Raw genomic sequence first — 18155 nt, forward strand, 5'->3', positions numbered from 1 at the left:
CATTGCTTGATGTCGTTAGTGATAGGTCTAAAATGTTACCCGTGTGTGGCTTGGTTTGTTGAGTTGTATTACCGTTGTGTGTAAAGTAAAGGCCCTCAAACCACACACCACCCAGCTCATATATACGCTCATATTTACCTTTGGACTGGACTCTGGCACACACTTTCTCTGTGAGAGCTCTGTCCTGATGGCTCTCCTATCTCTCTGACCACCACCACTGTCTGTTTATCTGTTCACTTTAATGCTGGCAAGTTTAATATAGTAAATTAAACAAACATGGCTCCTGCCCCCTCCTGCTTGGGTAAGACTACAAATGGAATTAACTCTCCTATACTAAAAGCATGTTTTCTTCTCTCTTTTCTGATTGGCCGTCTTATAACGCCACACCACTTTGATTGGCCATGTAATTGCACCACACAACTATAACCTGCCGTGAGCTTCACCGTCTACTGTGTCTCTTTCATAGTCACGTGCATGAGTTGGCTTCTGCTGCTACTAACTGCTATAGTGCTGCTCTAGTAATGTCTGCTTCTCTGGATCACCTCACAACTGGACTTATCAACACTGAATCAAGTTTGTTTAGATGATCAGAAATACACTGAATGCACAAAACATTAAGAACACTTGCTCTTTCCATGACATCGACTGTTCAGGTGAAAGCTATGATCCCTTATTGATGTCACTTGTTAAATCCACTTCATATCAGTGTAGATGAAGTAGAGGAGACAGGTTAAAGGAGGATTTTTAAGCCTTGTGGCAATTGAGACATGGATTGTGTATGTGTGCCATTCAGAGGGTGAATGGGCAAGACAAAAGATTTAACTGTCTTTGAACAGGGTATGGTAGTAGGTGTCAGGTGCACTGGTCTGTGTCAAGAACGGCAACGCTGCTGGGTTTTTCCACGCTCAACAGTTTGCTGTGTGTATCAAGAATGGTCCACCACCCAAAGGACATCCAGACAACTTGACAACTGTGGGAAGCATTGGAGTCAACATGGACCAGCATCCCTGTGGAACACTTTGGACACCTTGTAGAGTCCATGCCCTGACGAATTGAGACTGTTCTGAGGGCAAAAGGGGGTGCAACTCAATATTAGGAAGGTGTTCCTAAGGTTTTGTACACTCAGTGTAGAAAGAATAGTCATGTGTCAAATTAGCCTCAAAATGTTCCTAACATACCTAAAGCAGACATTCCTATGGCTTTTATTTTCTCTTTGGCCCTATTTCTAGCCTGGGAGACAGTTTATGATTCAGGCAACCTTAAACAGGAACTGATCTGGCTACCAGGCTATACAGTATTTCCTTCTATTTTATGATCAATAGAATAGTTCGGTATGTGTAAATATCCATTCTAACCTGCTAGACTAACTCTGGCCCTGGTATGTGTGATATCCATTCTAACCTGCTTGACTAACCCTGGTCCTGCGGGTAGTGGGCCAGTTGTCTAAAAGTTTCCTGTTTCCTCATCAGGAGCCAGGAAGGGGTGGGACCCATAACAGCACATGAGCGGAAGTCTCAGACTTTGCCTGTGTCCCGTAACAGGGCGGGAATGATGCATGCCCGCTTACAGCAACTCAACAGCCTGGATAACTCATACACTTTTAACCACAGTAAGTGTCCCCAATCACCCGCCTCTTAACCATAGGCCCCTCCCTCTGTAGCCAGTCACCTCATCATCACCATCATCATCATCATGTGTGCCACACCCAAGTCCAAAGTCAGCCGTTCCTGAGCCATTTCTCCATGGATGTGGTGGTTTTGAGTGAACAAAAGTGAAGGGTTTTATCCTAGAAAGTATATGACCCCTCGGGGGTCAACACATATCCATTCGCCACGGTATATGTGTTGAAGGGAGGGTTTTAATCAGGACCAAGTTCACTGCTGTAACCGTTGTATTGACTTCACCAAAAGCAAAAGAGATTCAGCTCTTTAGCAAGTATCTTACTTGAGTCCCTTTAATGAAGTGAATTTCTTTGTGTTTTCAGTGTAAGAAAGATTTCAAGTGTTCTTGGAATATCTGTAGACCATGGTAAGAATGTATCAGGTCAACGACAGGCAGCTTACAGACTATTAGCTCTGCTCATCTGGTTGAATTAAGAGCATGCCATTTTAGCTGAGAATGAGCCCTTTTAAACCCTCTGTTCCCTCTGACCTGTTCATTTCTGTTCCCTTCGTAACTCATTTCATTGTATTCAAACCTCTGAAGTTAAACGTTTGTTTTCAACTCAACTGAATATTATTTCCTCCTCTCAAGCTGTTTTTTTTGTTGCCTTGATACTAATAATAGCTATTCTTTCAGACTGTATTGTAATGATTACTCACAAGAGGGCATCTATGCAGCCCTGACTCAGAGTCATCCCAAATGGCATCCTATTCCCTATATGGTGCACTACTTTTGACCAAAGCCCTATGCGCCCTGGTAAAAAAATAAAAATAAAAAGTAGTGCACTAAATAGAGATTAGGGTGCCGTTTGAGATGCAACCAGAGCAGTACAGGAGTGTATTGTAGGGGTGATGTGAGAGAGCTCCAGCAGTGTGGTGTGTGTCCTCTGCAGCCTATAGCCACTCTGATGCTGACGTGCTGAACCAATCGGTTCTGGAGGCTAACATCGCCACGGAGGTCTGCCTCACCGTGCTGGACACTCTCAGCATCTTCATCATGGGATTCAAGGTACACTCCTAACTGCTGGTCATGTGGCTTATAATAAGTGATCCTCAACATGTAAAACGCATCACCTTCCTTGCTTGTTATGTGATTATGTTATTATGTTAAGAAACTTGAAACTCCCTCTTCAGCTTTGCCTTACCAATCATTGACAAGAACCCCCTCCTGCTTGTCTACATACATGCATTTGATCTATGTTGTTGGTGATTTCATTTGATATTTCATCCTTTTTCTACTTCTTACTTGATGTTTTCTGTTAGTGTCAATCTCTGGCTTTTGAAGTTGCTAACTGTCTGTCCTCGTATGTTGTCAGACCCAGCTCTGTTCGGACCATGGCCACAACCCCCTCATGAAGAAGGTGTTTGAGGTGCACCTCTGCTTCCTACAAATCAACCAATCAGAGACAGCCCTCAAGCAGGTCTTCACCTCGCTGCGCACCTTCATCTACAAGGTGAGGAGGCCATTGGTTCTTAACAGTTCACAGTAGTCAAGTGTTTTTCTCTCCCTCTCTTAACTGTGCCGACTTTCTAATCATCACTGTGTGTCTGTTTCCAGTTCCCCTGCACCTTCTTCGAGGGCCGAGCGGACATGTGTGCTTCGTTCTGCTATGAGATCCTGAAGTGCTGTAACTCGAAGCTGAGCTCCATCCGCAGCGACGCCGCCCACCTCCTCTACTTCCTCATGAAGAGTAACTTTGACTACACAGGACGCAAGTCCTTCGTCCGCACTCACCTACAGGTGAGAAAGAGGGAGAGAGAGAGAGAGATGGGGGGGGGGGGGGTTACCCTCTACATGCTGATCCATTTGTCTCCTCAGAACGTCTCTATATAGAAGAACAGTCTATGGAACTCTCCTAAAGAGTGGTTTGTCTGATGGTTATGGGAGTAGTTTGTTATTGACCTGATGGTTAGGGGAGTAGTGTGTTATTGACGTGATGGTTATGGGAGTAGTGTGTTATAGACGTGATGGTTATGGGAGTAGTGTGTTATTGACGTGATGGTTATGGGAGTAGTGTGTTATAGACGTGATGGTTATGGGAGTAGTTTGTTATTGACCTGATGGTTATGGGAGTAGTGTGTTATAGACGTGATGGTTATGGGAGTAGTGTGTTATTGACGTGATGGTTATGGGAGTAGTGTGTTATAGACGTGATGGTTATGGGAGTAGTTTGTTATTGACCTGATGGTTATGGGAGTAGTGTGTTATAGACGTGATGGTTATGGGAGTAGTGTGTTATTGACGTGATGGTTATGGGAGTAGTGTGTTATTGACGTGATGGTTATGGGAGTAGTGTGTTATAGACGTGATGGTTATGGGAGTAGTGTGTTATAGACGTGATGGTTAGGGGAGTAGTGTGTTATTGACGTGATGGTTAGGGGAGTAGTGTGTTATAGACGTGATGGTTATGGGAGTAGTGTGTTATAGACGTGATGGTTAGGGGAGTAGTGTGTTATTGACGTGATGGTTATGGGAGTAGTGTGTTATTGACGTGATGGTTATGGGAGTAGTGTGTTATTGACGTGATGGTTAGGGGAGTAGTGTGTTATAGACGTGATGGTTATGGGAGTAGTGTGTTATAGACGTGTGCAACTTCCGCCATCTCGCTCAGGTGGTGATCGCCGTCAGTCAGCTGATTGCTGACGTCATCGGTATCGGAGGAACCCGCTTCCAGCAGTCCCTGTCCATTATCAACAACTGTGCCAACGGTGACAAGACAATCAAGGTCAGAACACGATGGATGCTCTATTCTCATTGAAACTCCATGTTACCATTGGACCACATGAATAATCTGGTCTTTACTCTTCCTGTTTATTGTCCTGTACAGAACACAGCCTTCCCGTCAGATGTGAAGGACCTGACCAAGCGGATCCGGACGGTCCTGATGGCCACGGCTCAGATGAAGGAGCATGAGAGGGACCCAGAGATGCTGGTGGATCTGCAGTACAGCCTAGCGAAGTCCTACGCCAGCACGCCCGAGCTCCGCAAGACCTGGCTGGACAGCATGGCCCGCATCCATGTGAAGAATGGAGACCTGTCCGAGGTCTGTACCAGGCTAGGGGTCAGAGTGTGAAGAATGGAGACCTGTCCGAGGTCTGTACCAGGTTAGGGGTCAGAGTGTGAAGAATGGAGACCTGTCCGAGGTCTGTACCAGGCTAGGGGTCAGAGTGTGAAGAATGGAGAACTGTCCGAGGCTGGTATCAGGCTAGGGGTCAGAGTGTGAAGATTGGAGACCTGTCCGAGGTCTGTACCAGGCTAGGGGTCAGAGTGTGAAGAATGGAGACCTGTCCAAGGTCGGTACCAGCCTAGGGGACAGAGTGTGAAGAATGGAGACCTGTCCGAGGTCTGTACCAGCCTAGGGGTCAGGCTAGGGGACAGAGTGTGAAGAATGGAGACCTGTCCCGAGATCGGCACCAGGCTAGGGGTCAGGCTAGGGGTCACAGTGTATAAGTATAAGAGGATGGGCCTATGCCAGAGGGATGCGTGTTATTTTGAGGTGTAGTTATTTAAGGAGTGGGTTATGGTAGAATCTCTATATGGAGTGTGATTATGTAATATGATGAATTCAAGTCATGTGACTGGCTAGTCAAATGTACTGATGTATCTGTGATGTTCTCTGTTGTTCACAGGCAGCCATGTGTTATGTGCACGTGGCAGCACTGGTGGCCGAGTATCTCCGGAGGAAAGGTGCAGTATGTTGCTCATTATTGCCACTTGGTGGTGCCATTTTCTCTTTTTACAGACTTCACAAGGGGTTAATTAAATGGTCAGCGCGATGGGATTTTAATGAAATGATTGGTAGTTAATCGTTTTGTTATTAATACGTAGTCCAATACTATACTGTGCATATTGTACTTATTTCTATGTAATCTGTCGTTCTTGTGTTTCAGAGTAGGAGTGCTGATCTAGGATCAGGTTCTCCCTGTCCATTTGTTCTTATTCAATGTGATCTAAATAGGCAAAACTGATCCTAAATCAGCACTCTAACGCTTGATACAGGCAATCCCAGATTTGTGATTTGGTTATGTAATCTGTGTTTCAGTGTTAGTTCACACGTGTTCTTTACTTCTTAACACCAGAGGGTGAATCACCTCAGCAGGTCCAATCATAGCACACTATATGAGAGAGCAATTCTCAAACGTTGACCTTTTGCCTGTTTGTACATGACAGAATGAGTGAAATCATATTTTCCCCTTAATGTAGAACCTGTCTAATAGGCCACAGAAATAAGAAACCATCTGTCTATTTGGTTTATTGATGATGGTCCCCGTCTCCTTAACGGTCCGTAGGCATGTTTAAGCAGGGCTGCTCAGCCTTCCGGGTGGTCACCCCCAACATTGATGAGGAGGTATCCATGATGGAGGATGTGGGCATGCAGGATGTCCACTTCAACGAGGTGAGAGACTAAAAGCCAGCTGCCCTCTGCTGCTAGGTCAACTAATGAGTTTTGGTGCTTGTTCCTTTTTGGGCGGGCATTCACATGTCTTATATCCATTTCACACTAAGATGCTTTTCTGCCAACTTCATCATACCGTTAACTTTATCATACTGCCAACTTTATCATACCGCCAACTTTATCATACCGCCAACTTCATCATACCACCAACTTTATCATACCGCCAACTTTATCATACCGCCAACTTCATCATACCATGAACTTTATCATACCGCCAACTTTATCATACCATGAACTTTATCATACCGCCAACTTTATCATACCATGAACTTATCATACCGCCAACTTTATCATACCATGAACTTTATCATACCGCCAACTTCATCATACCGCCAACTTTATCATACCACCAACTTCATCATACCACCAACTTCATCATACCACCAACTTCATCATACCACCAACTTTATCATACCGCCAACTTCATCATACCACCAACTTCATCATACCACCAACTTCATCATACCGCCAACTTTATCATACCGCCAACTTTATCATATCGCCAACTTTATCATACCACCAACTTTATCATACCACCAACTTTATCATACCACCAACTTTATCATACCACCAACTTTATCATACCGCCAACTTTATCATACCACCAACTTCATCATACCACCAACTTCATCATACCGCCAACTTTATCATACCGCCAACTTTATCATACCGCCAACTTCATCATACCGCCAACTTTGTCATACCACCAACTTTATCATACCACCAACTTATCATACCACCAACTTTATCATACCACCACCTTTTCTTTATATCTGAAAGGTATTGCCATTATCAAAGCCAAAACTTTTATTTCCACCTAACAACCTAGTAATCATTTCGTCAAAGTTCTGTCCATGGCTTAGTATGAAACGTAGCCATAATGCTGAGGCGGCATTGGCACGCACTACTATCTTAAAACTCTTGATGGTTGCTAGGCAGTGCCCATTAACCATCCTCCTGCCGGTTCTAAACTCTTGATGGTTGCTAGGCAGCGGCCATTAACCATCCTCCTGCCGGTTCTAAACTCTTGATGGTTGCTAGGCAGTGCCCATTAACCATCCTCCTGCCGGTTCTAAACTCTTGATGGTTGCTAGGCAGCGCCCATTAACCATCCTCCTGCCGGTTCTAAACTCTTGATGGTTGCTAGGCGACTCTCGAAACACTCTGAAACGGACACACACACACACACACTCACACACTCACACACACACATACAGTACACACCATCTCATTATTGCAGTCCCACACACACAGTACACACCATCTCATTATTGCAGTCCCACACATACAGTACACACCATCTCATGAGCATGATACTGCACATGAGCCTATAAAAGGTATATTTTGTTTGACTGTAGAAGGTGGTGTGTAGGTACTAGAATATTTCTGTGATATTTCTGCTGTGTGCAGCCTTGACGGATTCCATGGGATGATGTGGTGCACTCTATGCTGATAAACCTATTCTTAGCCATGTTCAGTGGTGATTTCAGGATGTAAATCTTGGTGGAGCAAACTCAAAAAAATGTTTTTAGATGCATGCCAGCAAAGCCACTAAATAACACTCAACAATACATTAATTGCACTATAACGGTGACAAACAGTGCCCACAAACTGTTAGGGCCAACATAAAGCTGTCCCTTACTGTCCCTTACTACTGCTACACCTGGCTATCAGCGGAGCCTTGTCTGGCAGCGAAACAGTTCATTCAGCCTCATTTACTGCCTTTAAAAAAAACATAGCTGATATGGCAGACTTGCTTAAACAAATGTGGTTTCTACTGACAATTGAGATGTACAAACTATGGCATAAGGGGACAACGAGCGGATAAGAGGCTTAAGATATTAATGAGCGAGCTAGGAAGAACGTAGTCAATATCACTATTTGTTTTGCACTTTTGAAATGTACAGCGACAGAATTCAGGTCATGGGCAGTTCTTAGTGATCTCCCTGTACACCAAGTCAGAATTGTAGGATAAATAAAGGGGGCATATAAGCAGCCAATGAAGCTCTTACAATATTCGATAATGACATTTCTCTAAAACAGGTTATAGGCTACATGTGCACCACCAAATCAGAACAGTAGGCCAAGTTGAGAGGGGGAAAGGGGCCAAATTATTAGGGTGAGGCACATGGGTTACTAACAGCTTACTACACAACATACACATAGTATTACTTTCTTAGCTACAGTATACATATCTCCCTGCCACATTACATCATTTATGCAGCAACATGGACTGTGCTCACTTGAACAGGAAGGTGGCGCGGCGGTCCTTCTTGTGGGCAAATTTTGTCATCAGACTTTGTCATCAATGTCTGGCATTCTCTGGATTTATGGTGCTTTCAAGACAATTGGGAACTGGGAAAAAAACATGGTCGAATCATGACGTCAGTGATCTTCAAGTCGGAGCTCTAGAAAGAGACCTGAGTTCCCGACTTGGAATTCCGAGTTGGATGACCTTTCAAAACATATTTTCCCAGACGGAGCTAGTTTTTTCAGATTGCACAGTTGTCTTGAACTCACTGAAGTCTGAGATTTCCCAGGTCTGAGTTTCCAGTTGTTTTGAACGCACCAGAAGTCTTGCTGGATTGACAGCATGGCCAATGTATTCAACCTTTTCTGGCCCATGGTGTTGAATGTTTATCCTTTTAAGCTTGGAAAAGAGACCCTTAAACCCAGACTTGGACCACACACCCACTCCACTCAATAGCAGGCTAGTGATTGCTTCGCAACGCTTGCAGTTAGCCACTGATTCCTTCCAAACCACTCATTGTTGAATTTGCGATTTTCGACTTGTTGTGTAATGTTTATGTCCAATGGCTGATGAGCACCGATACGTTTGATCTATAATTTCTCTTCATATGACAAGGATTGAAAAGGATTTTCCAGTAGATTATTGACTTGATTCATGATTACTGCTTGTCTAGCTTGCTAGCTAAAATGTTGACATGATCCGTCCAATAAAAACTACGGTAGATATAACGTGATTTGACATCATTTTATCTGTGGCCAATGACCTTGAGCTTTCTTGGATGGGCACTTCTAATGTAAATTTATGGCAGCCCCCAGGGGGCTTGAACTGCCTAACTTTCCCTGTAGATTCTGCGGTGACATAGTGTCCTCATGAGTGACAGAACACTGAGCCAATCACGGCGCAACTAAAGAGGATTTTCCGCTGGCTGCCCCTCCACCACAGGAAGCACTGAGCTGGGCTGAAACACCTGTATTTTGAAGCTGCAGTACTCAAGAAAGCAATAAAGAGATCATGCTTGTATGCAGCTTTATTCAGTCAAATCATTTATTTTTACATTGTTTGCAAACTGATATGTAACACAAATTAATGCCAAAATAACATTCAAAACAGGCAGCAAACCCTAAACAGGTGTGGCTCGAAACAGGTGGTGCTCTGCCCCACCTGCCTTGAATGACAGGTCCCCACTGTGTCTAATTGACTCATTTATTAAAACATTTTGCTATGTTATGTAGTTTAACAAGTGGATTATTTAGCTTTTCACTCACAGTCACTGAGTAGCCAATAGGCCTACTCCCTACCAAAAGCCTGTGACTTCACTGAATTGTCTGATAACCAATCAATGTGCTTTTGTTTCACTGAATCTCCGTCTTTATAGGCTATTTGGTTTAATTGGTTTCTGTCTGGGGAAATAAGTGGAGATGGTATCTCATCTATTCGTTTGCTCATCTATCACTGATCATAAACATTTAGCATGCTATAATGTAGTCTAAATCAAGTGTTCATTTATCACTGATCATAAACATTTAGCATGCTATAATGTAGTCTAAATCAAATGCAGGCCTATTATTTTGCTCTATCGTATATAGGCAACTCCAAAAGCCCGCGGAGGTTGTGAAATATGAACAGGAGACTCACATGCTTCTGACAATAGGATTGCTATTATTTTCTATGGGGATCATGATGAACGTAAGACCCAACGCCTGCTCCCTAACGAAGTGGATTGAAGTTAGACCAGAGATGAAAGGTGGCTTGCCTTGTTTCTATTTGTCTTATAATGCTTCTTAGGACCTGCCTAAACAATGGCGTATATTCCCAATGGATTTATTAAAATAGACGCCCACCCATATCTGCGACCTGTACGCTCTCGTTGGCTGGCCCTCGCTTCATACTCGTCGCCAAACCCACTGGCTCCATGTCATCTACAAGACCCTGCTAGGTAAAGTCCCCCCTTATCTCAGCTCGCTGGTCACCATAGCATCTCCCACCTGTAGCACACGCTCCAGCAGGTATATCTCTCTAGTCACCCCCAAAACCAATTCTTTCTTTGGCCGCCTCTCCTTCCAGTTCTCTGCTGCCAATGACTGGAACGAACTACAAAAATCTCTGAAACTGGAAACACTTATCTCCCTCACTAGCTTTAAGCACCAACTGTCAGAGCAGCTCACAGATTACTGCACCTGTACATAGCCCACCTATAATTTAGCCCAAACAACTACCTCTTTCCCAACTGTATTTAATTTTTATTTATTTATTTATTTTGCTCCTTTGCACCCCATTATTTTTTATTTCTACTTTGCTCATTCTTCCATTGCTAAACTACCATTCCAGTATTTTACTTGCTATATTGTATTTACTTTGCCATCATGGCCTTTTTTGCCTTTACCTCCCTTCTCACCTCATTTGCTCACATTGTATATAGACTTGTTTATACTGCATTATTGACTGTATGTTTGTTTTTACTCCATGTGTAACTCTGTGTCGTTTTATCTGTCGAACTGCTTTGCTTTATCTTGGCCAGGTCGCAATTGTAAATGAGAACTTGTTCTCAACTTGCCTACCTGGTTAAATAAAGGTAAAATAAAATAAATAAATAAAATATCTGCACACCAGTACTACCGCTCGTCTTCGGCATGAGAGGTATAAAAGGTATACTCAGGCAAGAATGTGGTAAAAATGGTTCCGTTTCTAAAGGGGTCATCTAAACATTGCCCAATAATTAGTTTTTTTTACAGGGAAAATACTGTAAATCCTTAGCAGGATTAGCTTCTTTTATGCTCAGTTTATCTCCTTGGCTTCTCTCCAGCACTCCTGAACCGCTAATCAAAGGGCTACCCAGATTATTTACATTGCCCCCCCCCCCTTCCCCCTCTTTAGCGCTGCCGCTACTCTCTGTTTATTATCTACGCACAGTCACTTTAACTGCATGTACATATTGCCTCAATTGCCTCGACTGGCTGGTGCCCCCGCACATTGACTCTGTACCGGTACCTCCTGTATATAGCCTTGCTATTGTTATTTTACTGCTGCTCTTTAATTATTTATTAATTACTAATTATTTGGTACTTTTATTTCTTTTTTGGGGGGTATTTTTCTTAAAACTGCATTGTTGGTTAAGGGCTTGTAAGTAAGAATTTCAGGTCTTGTAAGTAGAGTCTACACCTGTTGTATTCAACGCACGTGACAAATACAATTTGATTTGAAATTGTGGAGTTTTCAGTCTCATGGAGATAACATCTCTACAAGGTAGTTGCCTGGTTATCAGTGAATCAGCTCTGCTCCACACTATCCGACAATGTGTAAAACAAAAAAACGCTCACAGAACAACATGTAAACAATTCCACATCAAATTATTGCTTGAATTTAGTACAAAGAAATGTCACAGCATAGCTTATCAGCTCAGTAGATTTTAAGAGGCCATGTGGAACAAATGAGCTTTTAAATCCCATTTTCATCTCTTGTTCACCCATATCCTCATTATACACAATGTCAGTGGAGTTATTCAACTCTTCATGTTGTGTTGCATCAAGGACAATTAGGTATTTAGTAGTCATAACTCTTCCAGTACTTTTGCACTAACCTTCATAAAAGCTTTGAAATTAAGCCATGGTGTGTGTGTCATCCATAGCCAGATCATCTTCGCGTGGACACGGTATGACAGCAGTGTTTTATCTGTCCCTCTCTCCCATACAGGATGTCCTGATGGAGCTGTTGGAAGAGTGTGCTGATGGCCTGTGGAAGGCTGAGCGCTATGAGCTCATCTCAGACGTCTACAAGCTCATCATCCCCATCTACGAACAGGGGAGGGATTTTGAGGTACAGCAGCAGACCTGCAGCCTCTGATGTCACTGTCTATGTCATGGGGCCCAACTCTATCTGATGTCATTGTCTATGTCATGGGGCCCAACTCTATCTGATGTCATTGTCTATGTCATGGGGCTCAACTCCCGCTGATGTCACTCTCTATGTCATGGGGCTCAACTCTATCTGATGTCACTGTCTATATCATTGGGATCAACTCGCTCTGATGTCACTCGCTATGTCATTTAAAAAAATATATATTTTATTTAACCAGGTAAGCTAGTTGAGAGCAAGTTCTCATTTACAACTGCGATCTGGCCAAGATAAAGCAAAGCAGTGCGACACAAACAACAACACAGAGTTACACATGGAATAAACAAGCATACAGCCAATAACACAATAGAAAAAAAAGAAAGTCTATATACAGTGTGTGCAAATGGAGTGAGGAGGTAAGGCAATAAATAGGCCATGGTAAAGAAGTAATTACAGTTTAGCAGATTAACACTGGAGTGATAGATGAGCAGATGGTGATGTGCAAGTAGAAATACTGGTGTGATAGATGAGCAGATGATGATGTGCAAGTAGAAATACTGGTGTGATAGATGAGCAGATGATGATGTGCAAGTAGAAATACTGGTGTGATAGATGAGCAGATGGTGATGTGCAAGTAGAAATACTGGTGTGATAGATGAGCAGATGGTGATGTGCAAGTAGAAATACTGGTGTGATAGATGAGCAGATGGTGATGTGCAAGTAGAAATACTGGTGTGATAGATGAGCAGATGGTGATGTGCAAGTAGAAATACTGGTGTGATAGATGAGCAGATGGTGATGTGCAAGTAGAAATACTGGTGTGATAGATGAGCAGATGGTGATGTGCAAGTAGAAATACTGGTGTGCGAAAGAGCAGAAAACTAAATAAAAACAAAATGGGGATGAGGTAGGTAGTTTGGATGGGCTATTTACAGATGGGCTGTGTATAGCTGCATTGATCGGTTAGCTGCTCAGATAGCTGATGTTTAAAGTTAGTGAGGGAAATATAAGTCTCCAGCTTCAGTGATTTTTGCAGTTCGTTCCAGTCATTGGCAGCAGAGAACTGGAAGGAAAGGCAGCCAAAAGAGGTGTTGGCTTTGGGGACGACCAGTGAGATATACCTGCTGGAGCGCGTGCTACGGGTGGGTGTTGTTATCGTGACCAGTGAGCTGAGATAAGGCGGAGCTTTACCTAGCATAGACTTATAGATGACCTGGAGCCAGTGGGTCTGGAGACAAATATGTAGTGAGGGCCAGCCGACTAAAGCATACAGGTCGCAGTGGTGGGTGGTATACATTGGGGCAAAAAAGTATTTAGTCAGCCACCAATTGTGCAAGTTCTCCCACTTAAAAAGATGAGAGAGGCCTGTAATTTTCATCATAGGTACACTTAAACTGTGACAGACAAAATGAGAAAAAAAATCCAGAAAAATATTTTTTATGAATTTATTTGCAAATTATGGTGGAAAATAAGTATTTAGATTAAGATTTATCGGTGGTGACAGTGTTTCTTAGCCTCAGTGTAGTGGGCAACTGAGAGGAGGTGCTCTTATTCTCCATGGACTTTACAGTGTCCCAAAACCTTTTGGAGTTAGAGCTACAGGATGCAAATTTCTGTTTGAAAAAGCTGGTCTTTGCTTTCCTGACTGACTGCATGTATTGGTTCCTGACACCCCTGAAAAGTTGCATATTGCAGGGCCTTTGATGTCACTGTCTATGTCATGGGGCCCAACTCCCGCTGATGTCACTCTCTATGTCATGGGGCTCAACTCCCGCTGATGTCACTCTCTATGTCATGGGGCTCAACTCCCGCTGATGTCACTCTCTATGTCATGGGGCCCAACTCCCGCTGATGTCACTCTCTATGTCATGGGGCTCAACTCCCGCTGATGTCACTCTCTATGTCATGGGGCTCAACTCCCGCTGATGTCACTCTCTATGTCATGGGGCCCAACTCCCGCTGATGTCACTCTCTATGTCATGGGGCTCAACTGCCTCTGATGTCACTCTCTATGTCATGGGGCCCAACTCCCGCTGATGTCACTCTCTATGTCATGGGGCTCAACTCCTTCTGATGTCACTATCTATGTCATGGGGCTCAACGATAATGTTTCAAGGCTCCCAAACATGGATAAAGATAGATTCTTATCAATGTGTTTGTGTGTTTCTTATTTCCATAGAAACTGTCTCACCTATATGACACACTCCATCGTGCCTACATCAAAGTGACAGAGGTCATGCACACGGGCAAGAGGCTGCTGGGAACCTACTTCAGAGTGGCTTTCTTTGGCCAGGTAAGGCTGTCGTACAACAGAAAAACAATGCAATGGAGATCAAACAAGTTGTTTCCCTTTTCCCATTATACTATTGCTTTGCTCTTTCCAGTACGTTATACAGGTATTAGATATTGTAGACATTATATTATTTTTTGTATTTTTTTAAAGATGAATTCAGACATAAATTGCAAAATTGATTTAGAACACATCTCCAAGGTGCCCTATATCAAAACGGTGAACATCTTGATTTGAGCATGGGAGCTGCTGCTTTTTGATTGATAAAAGCATGATCAGATCACGTGGTCTTTTATTACTCATTCTAATGCCTTTTTTCCCTGCTTTTCATCCTCTTTAAAGGCAGCGGTAAGTTCTGCAGTCGGCTCACTTTCCTGAGCAGCCTAAATCTGTGTGAGGTGCTGCTGCTGTAATCCATGACATGTTTCAGCATGATGCTGCTGTAATCCATGACATGTTTCAGCCACTAGTGTGATGCTACTGTAATCCATGACATGTTTCAGCATGATGCTGCTTTAATCCATGACATGTTTCAGCCACTAGTGTGATGCTACTGTAATCCATGACATGTTTCAGCCACTAGTGTGATGCTACTGTAATCCATGACATGTTTCAGCCACTAGTGTGATGCTGCTTTAATCCATGACATGTTTCAGCCACTAGTGTGATGCTGCTTTAATCCATGACATGTTTCAACCACTAGTGTGATGCTGCTGTAATCCATGACATGTTTCAGCCACTAGTGTGACGCTGCTTTAATCCATGACATGTTTCAGCCACTAGTGTGATGCTGCTTTAATCCATGACATGTTTCAGCCACTAGTGTGATGCTGCTTTAATCCATGACATGTTTCAGCCACTAGTGTGACGCTGCTTTAATCCATGACATGTTTCAGCATGATGCTGCTGTAATCCATGACATGTTTCAGCCACTAGTGTGATACTACTGTAATCCATGACATGTTTCAGCATGATGCTGCTTTAATCCATGACATGTTTCAGCCACTAGTGTGATGCTACTGTAATCCATGACATGTTTCAGCCACTAGTGTGATGCTACTTTAATCCATGACATGTTTCAGCCACTAGTGTGATGCTGCTTTAATCCATGACATGTTTCAGCCACTAGTGTGATGCTGCTTTAATCCATGACATGTTTCAACCACTAGTGTGATGCTGCTGTAATCCATGACATGTTTCAGCCACTAGTGTGACGCTGCTTTAATCCATGACATGTTTCAGCCACTAGTGTGACACTGCTGTAATCCATGACATGTTTCAGCCACTAGTGTGACGCTACTGTAATCCATGACATGTTTCAGCCACTAGTGTGACGCTACTGTAATCCATTACATGTTTCAGCCACTAGTGTGACGCTGCTTTAATCAATGACATGTTTCAGCCACTAGTGTGATGCTACTGTAATCCATGACATGTTTCAGCCACTAGTGTGATGCTACTGTAATCCATGACATGTTTCAGCCACTAGTGTGACGCTACTGTAATCCATGACATGTTTCAGCCACTAGTGTGATGCTACTGTAATCCATGACATGTTTCAGCCACTAGTGTGATGCTGCTTTAATCCATGACATGTTTCAGCCACTAGTGTGACGCTACTGTAATCCATGACATGTTTCAGCCACTAGTGTGACGCTGCTGTAATCCATGACATGTTTCAGCCACTAGTGTGACGCTGCTGTAATCCATGACATGTTTCAGCCACTAGTGTGCTGCTGCTGTAATCCATGACATGTTTCAGCCACTAGTGTGACGCTGCTTTAATCCATGACATGTTTCAGCCACTAGTGTGATGCTACTGTAATCCATGACATGTTTCAGCCACTAGTGTGATGCTACTGTAATCCATGACATGTTTCAGCCACTAGTGTGACGCTGCTGTAATCCATGACATGTTTCAGCCACTAGTGTGATGCTGCTGTAATCCATGACATGTTTCAGCCACTAGTGTGACGCTACTGTAATCCATGACATGTTTCAGCCACTAGTGTGACGCTGCTTTAATCCATGACATGTTTCAGCCACTAGTGTGACGCTGCTGTAATCCATGACATGTTTCAGCCACTAGTGTGACGCTGCTGTAATCCATGACATGTTTCAGCCACTAGTGTGACGCTGCTGTAATCCATGACATGTTTCAGCCACTAGTGTGACGCTGCTGTAATCCATGACATGTTTCAGCCACTAGTGTGACGCTACTGTAATCCATGACATGTTTCAGCCACTAGTGTGACGCTACTGTAATCCATGACATGTTTCAGCCACTAGTGTGACGCTACTGTAATCCATGACATGTTTCAGCCACTAGTGTGCTGCTTAAAGCTCTTAGCAGTTACATTAACTCACCACTACCTTCCACCTTCTTGTTTTACTTTTCACAACAGCAATGCATGTTGCTGATTCAATGGGAGTAAATCCACTGAATTTGGCTTTTATCGCTTCCATTTTTAAATGTCATTTTCACCTAAGTCTTCTTACACCTGGTTCTTCGTCGTCTTTCAGTGTGTTAACTAGTTGCTTTGGACAGTTTGCTTTGTTGGAGTGGATAACCTTCCCAGAACCATGTTCCTTCTGACTGACTGTATTCTTTCTGTATGTGGTGTTATGGTGTGAATGCTTATCTGCTATAGTTGTAGCCTGGGTGGTGTTGGAATAACTATGATTTTTGTTTTCTGTTGCTCTACCTTACCACTCCGTAGCAGTACCAGTTTACTGACTCTGAGACTGAGGTAAATGAATGAGAAAGTGATGAATCTGGTGAATGCACTGCATTGAAGCTTAAGGCTTATGATTGTGGTCTGGGTTAGTAGTCAGTGGTATTACTGGTATGTGTCCATCACCGTTTCGTTACCTCCTCCTAGCTTATCTTATCCATCTCAGCACTCGCTACTACTGCCTGGCTCAGTGTTGCCCTGACAACAAGAGGCTATATTAGTCAAGGTTTAAGGGTAGGATTTCATGTCTTACTGGGTAAATGTTTCCAGTCATCTAGCTGGTGGCTACTACCCCATTCATCTAACAGTGTTAAGGTCATTTCTATTGTCGTTTTTTGGGGGGTATAAATACTGTAGACCCTTTGATGGAGTGGAATTCAATCCTCTGCATTCATCCTATTTATTGGTCCCATAGCACTGTTCCTAGACCAGTTCTGTTGTTTGTTTCTGTGCTTTTGGGAATTTTTCTTGCTCTTGGGTTCAGGATTATAGTGCCTTAGCTCTTCACTTGTGTTGTTGTGCTCATTGTTTTAGGTGTTCATACTACTTCTGATGTCTTTGTTACCTGAATACCTTCACATTTGTTTTTTCATGTTGTTTTCCTATTCTCTAACACCAACCCCTAACCCCAACCCCAACCCCCAACCCCTAACCCCCAACCCCTACCCCTAACCCCAACCCCTACCCCTAACCCCAACCCCAACCCCAAACCCCAAACCCCTAACCCCAACCCTAACTCCTACCCCTAACCCCAACCCCTAACCCCTAACCCCAACCCCTAACCCTATTCTCTAAACCTAACCCTAAACCCTAACCCCTAAACCCTAACCCTATTCTCTACCCCTATTCTCTAACCCTACCCCTATTCTCTAACCCCTAACCCTATTCTCTACCCCTAACCTCTAACCCTATTCTCTACCCCTAACCCCT

General features: G+C 43.4%; 1 protein-coding gene across 24 annotated transcripts in view; it reads left to right on the forward strand.

Annotated features, from left to right (window-relative positions):
• LOC109870770 (dedicator of cytokinesis protein 9) overlaps nucleotides 1–18155 on the forward strand; it is a 166269-nt gene that overhangs the window by 138586 nt on the left and 9528 nt on the right. For 7 of the 24 annotated variants that reach the window (XM_031805971.1, XM_031805974.1, XM_031805967.1 and 4 more), the window contains 12 exons: nucleotides 1470–1609; nucleotides 2555–2670; nucleotides 2978–3115; nucleotides 3220–3402; nucleotides 4274–4387; nucleotides 4490–4705; nucleotides 5292–5349; nucleotides 5952–6058; nucleotides 12060–12182; nucleotides 14380–14493; nucleotides 14833–14838; nucleotides 17211–17240. In XM_031805971.1, coding sequence (XP_031661831.1) covers nucleotides 1470–1609; nucleotides 2555–2670; nucleotides 2978–3115; nucleotides 3220–3402; nucleotides 4274–4387; nucleotides 4490–4705; nucleotides 5292–5349; nucleotides 5952–6058; nucleotides 12060–12182; nucleotides 14380–14493; nucleotides 14833–14838; nucleotides 17211–17240 — 1345 coding nt within the window. Of the gene's footprint in view, nucleotides 1–1469; nucleotides 1610–1984; nucleotides 2029–2554; nucleotides 2671–2977; nucleotides 3116–3219; nucleotides 3403–4273; nucleotides 4388–4489; nucleotides 4706–5291; nucleotides 5350–5951; nucleotides 6059–12059; nucleotides 12183–14379; nucleotides 14494–14832; nucleotides 14839–17210; nucleotides 17241–18155 lie in introns of all 24 variants that reach the window. The other 17 variants (XM_031805987.1, XM_031805973.1, XM_031805979.1 and 14 more) reach the window with 6 other exon arrangements.

The sequence above is a fragment of the Oncorhynchus kisutch genome, linkage group LG26 (assembly GCF_002021735.2).
Source record: "Oncorhynchus kisutch isolate 150728-3 linkage group LG26, Okis_V2, whole genome shotgun sequence".
NCBI lineage: Eukaryota > Metazoa > Chordata > Actinopteri > Salmoniformes > Salmonidae > Oncorhynchus > Oncorhynchus kisutch.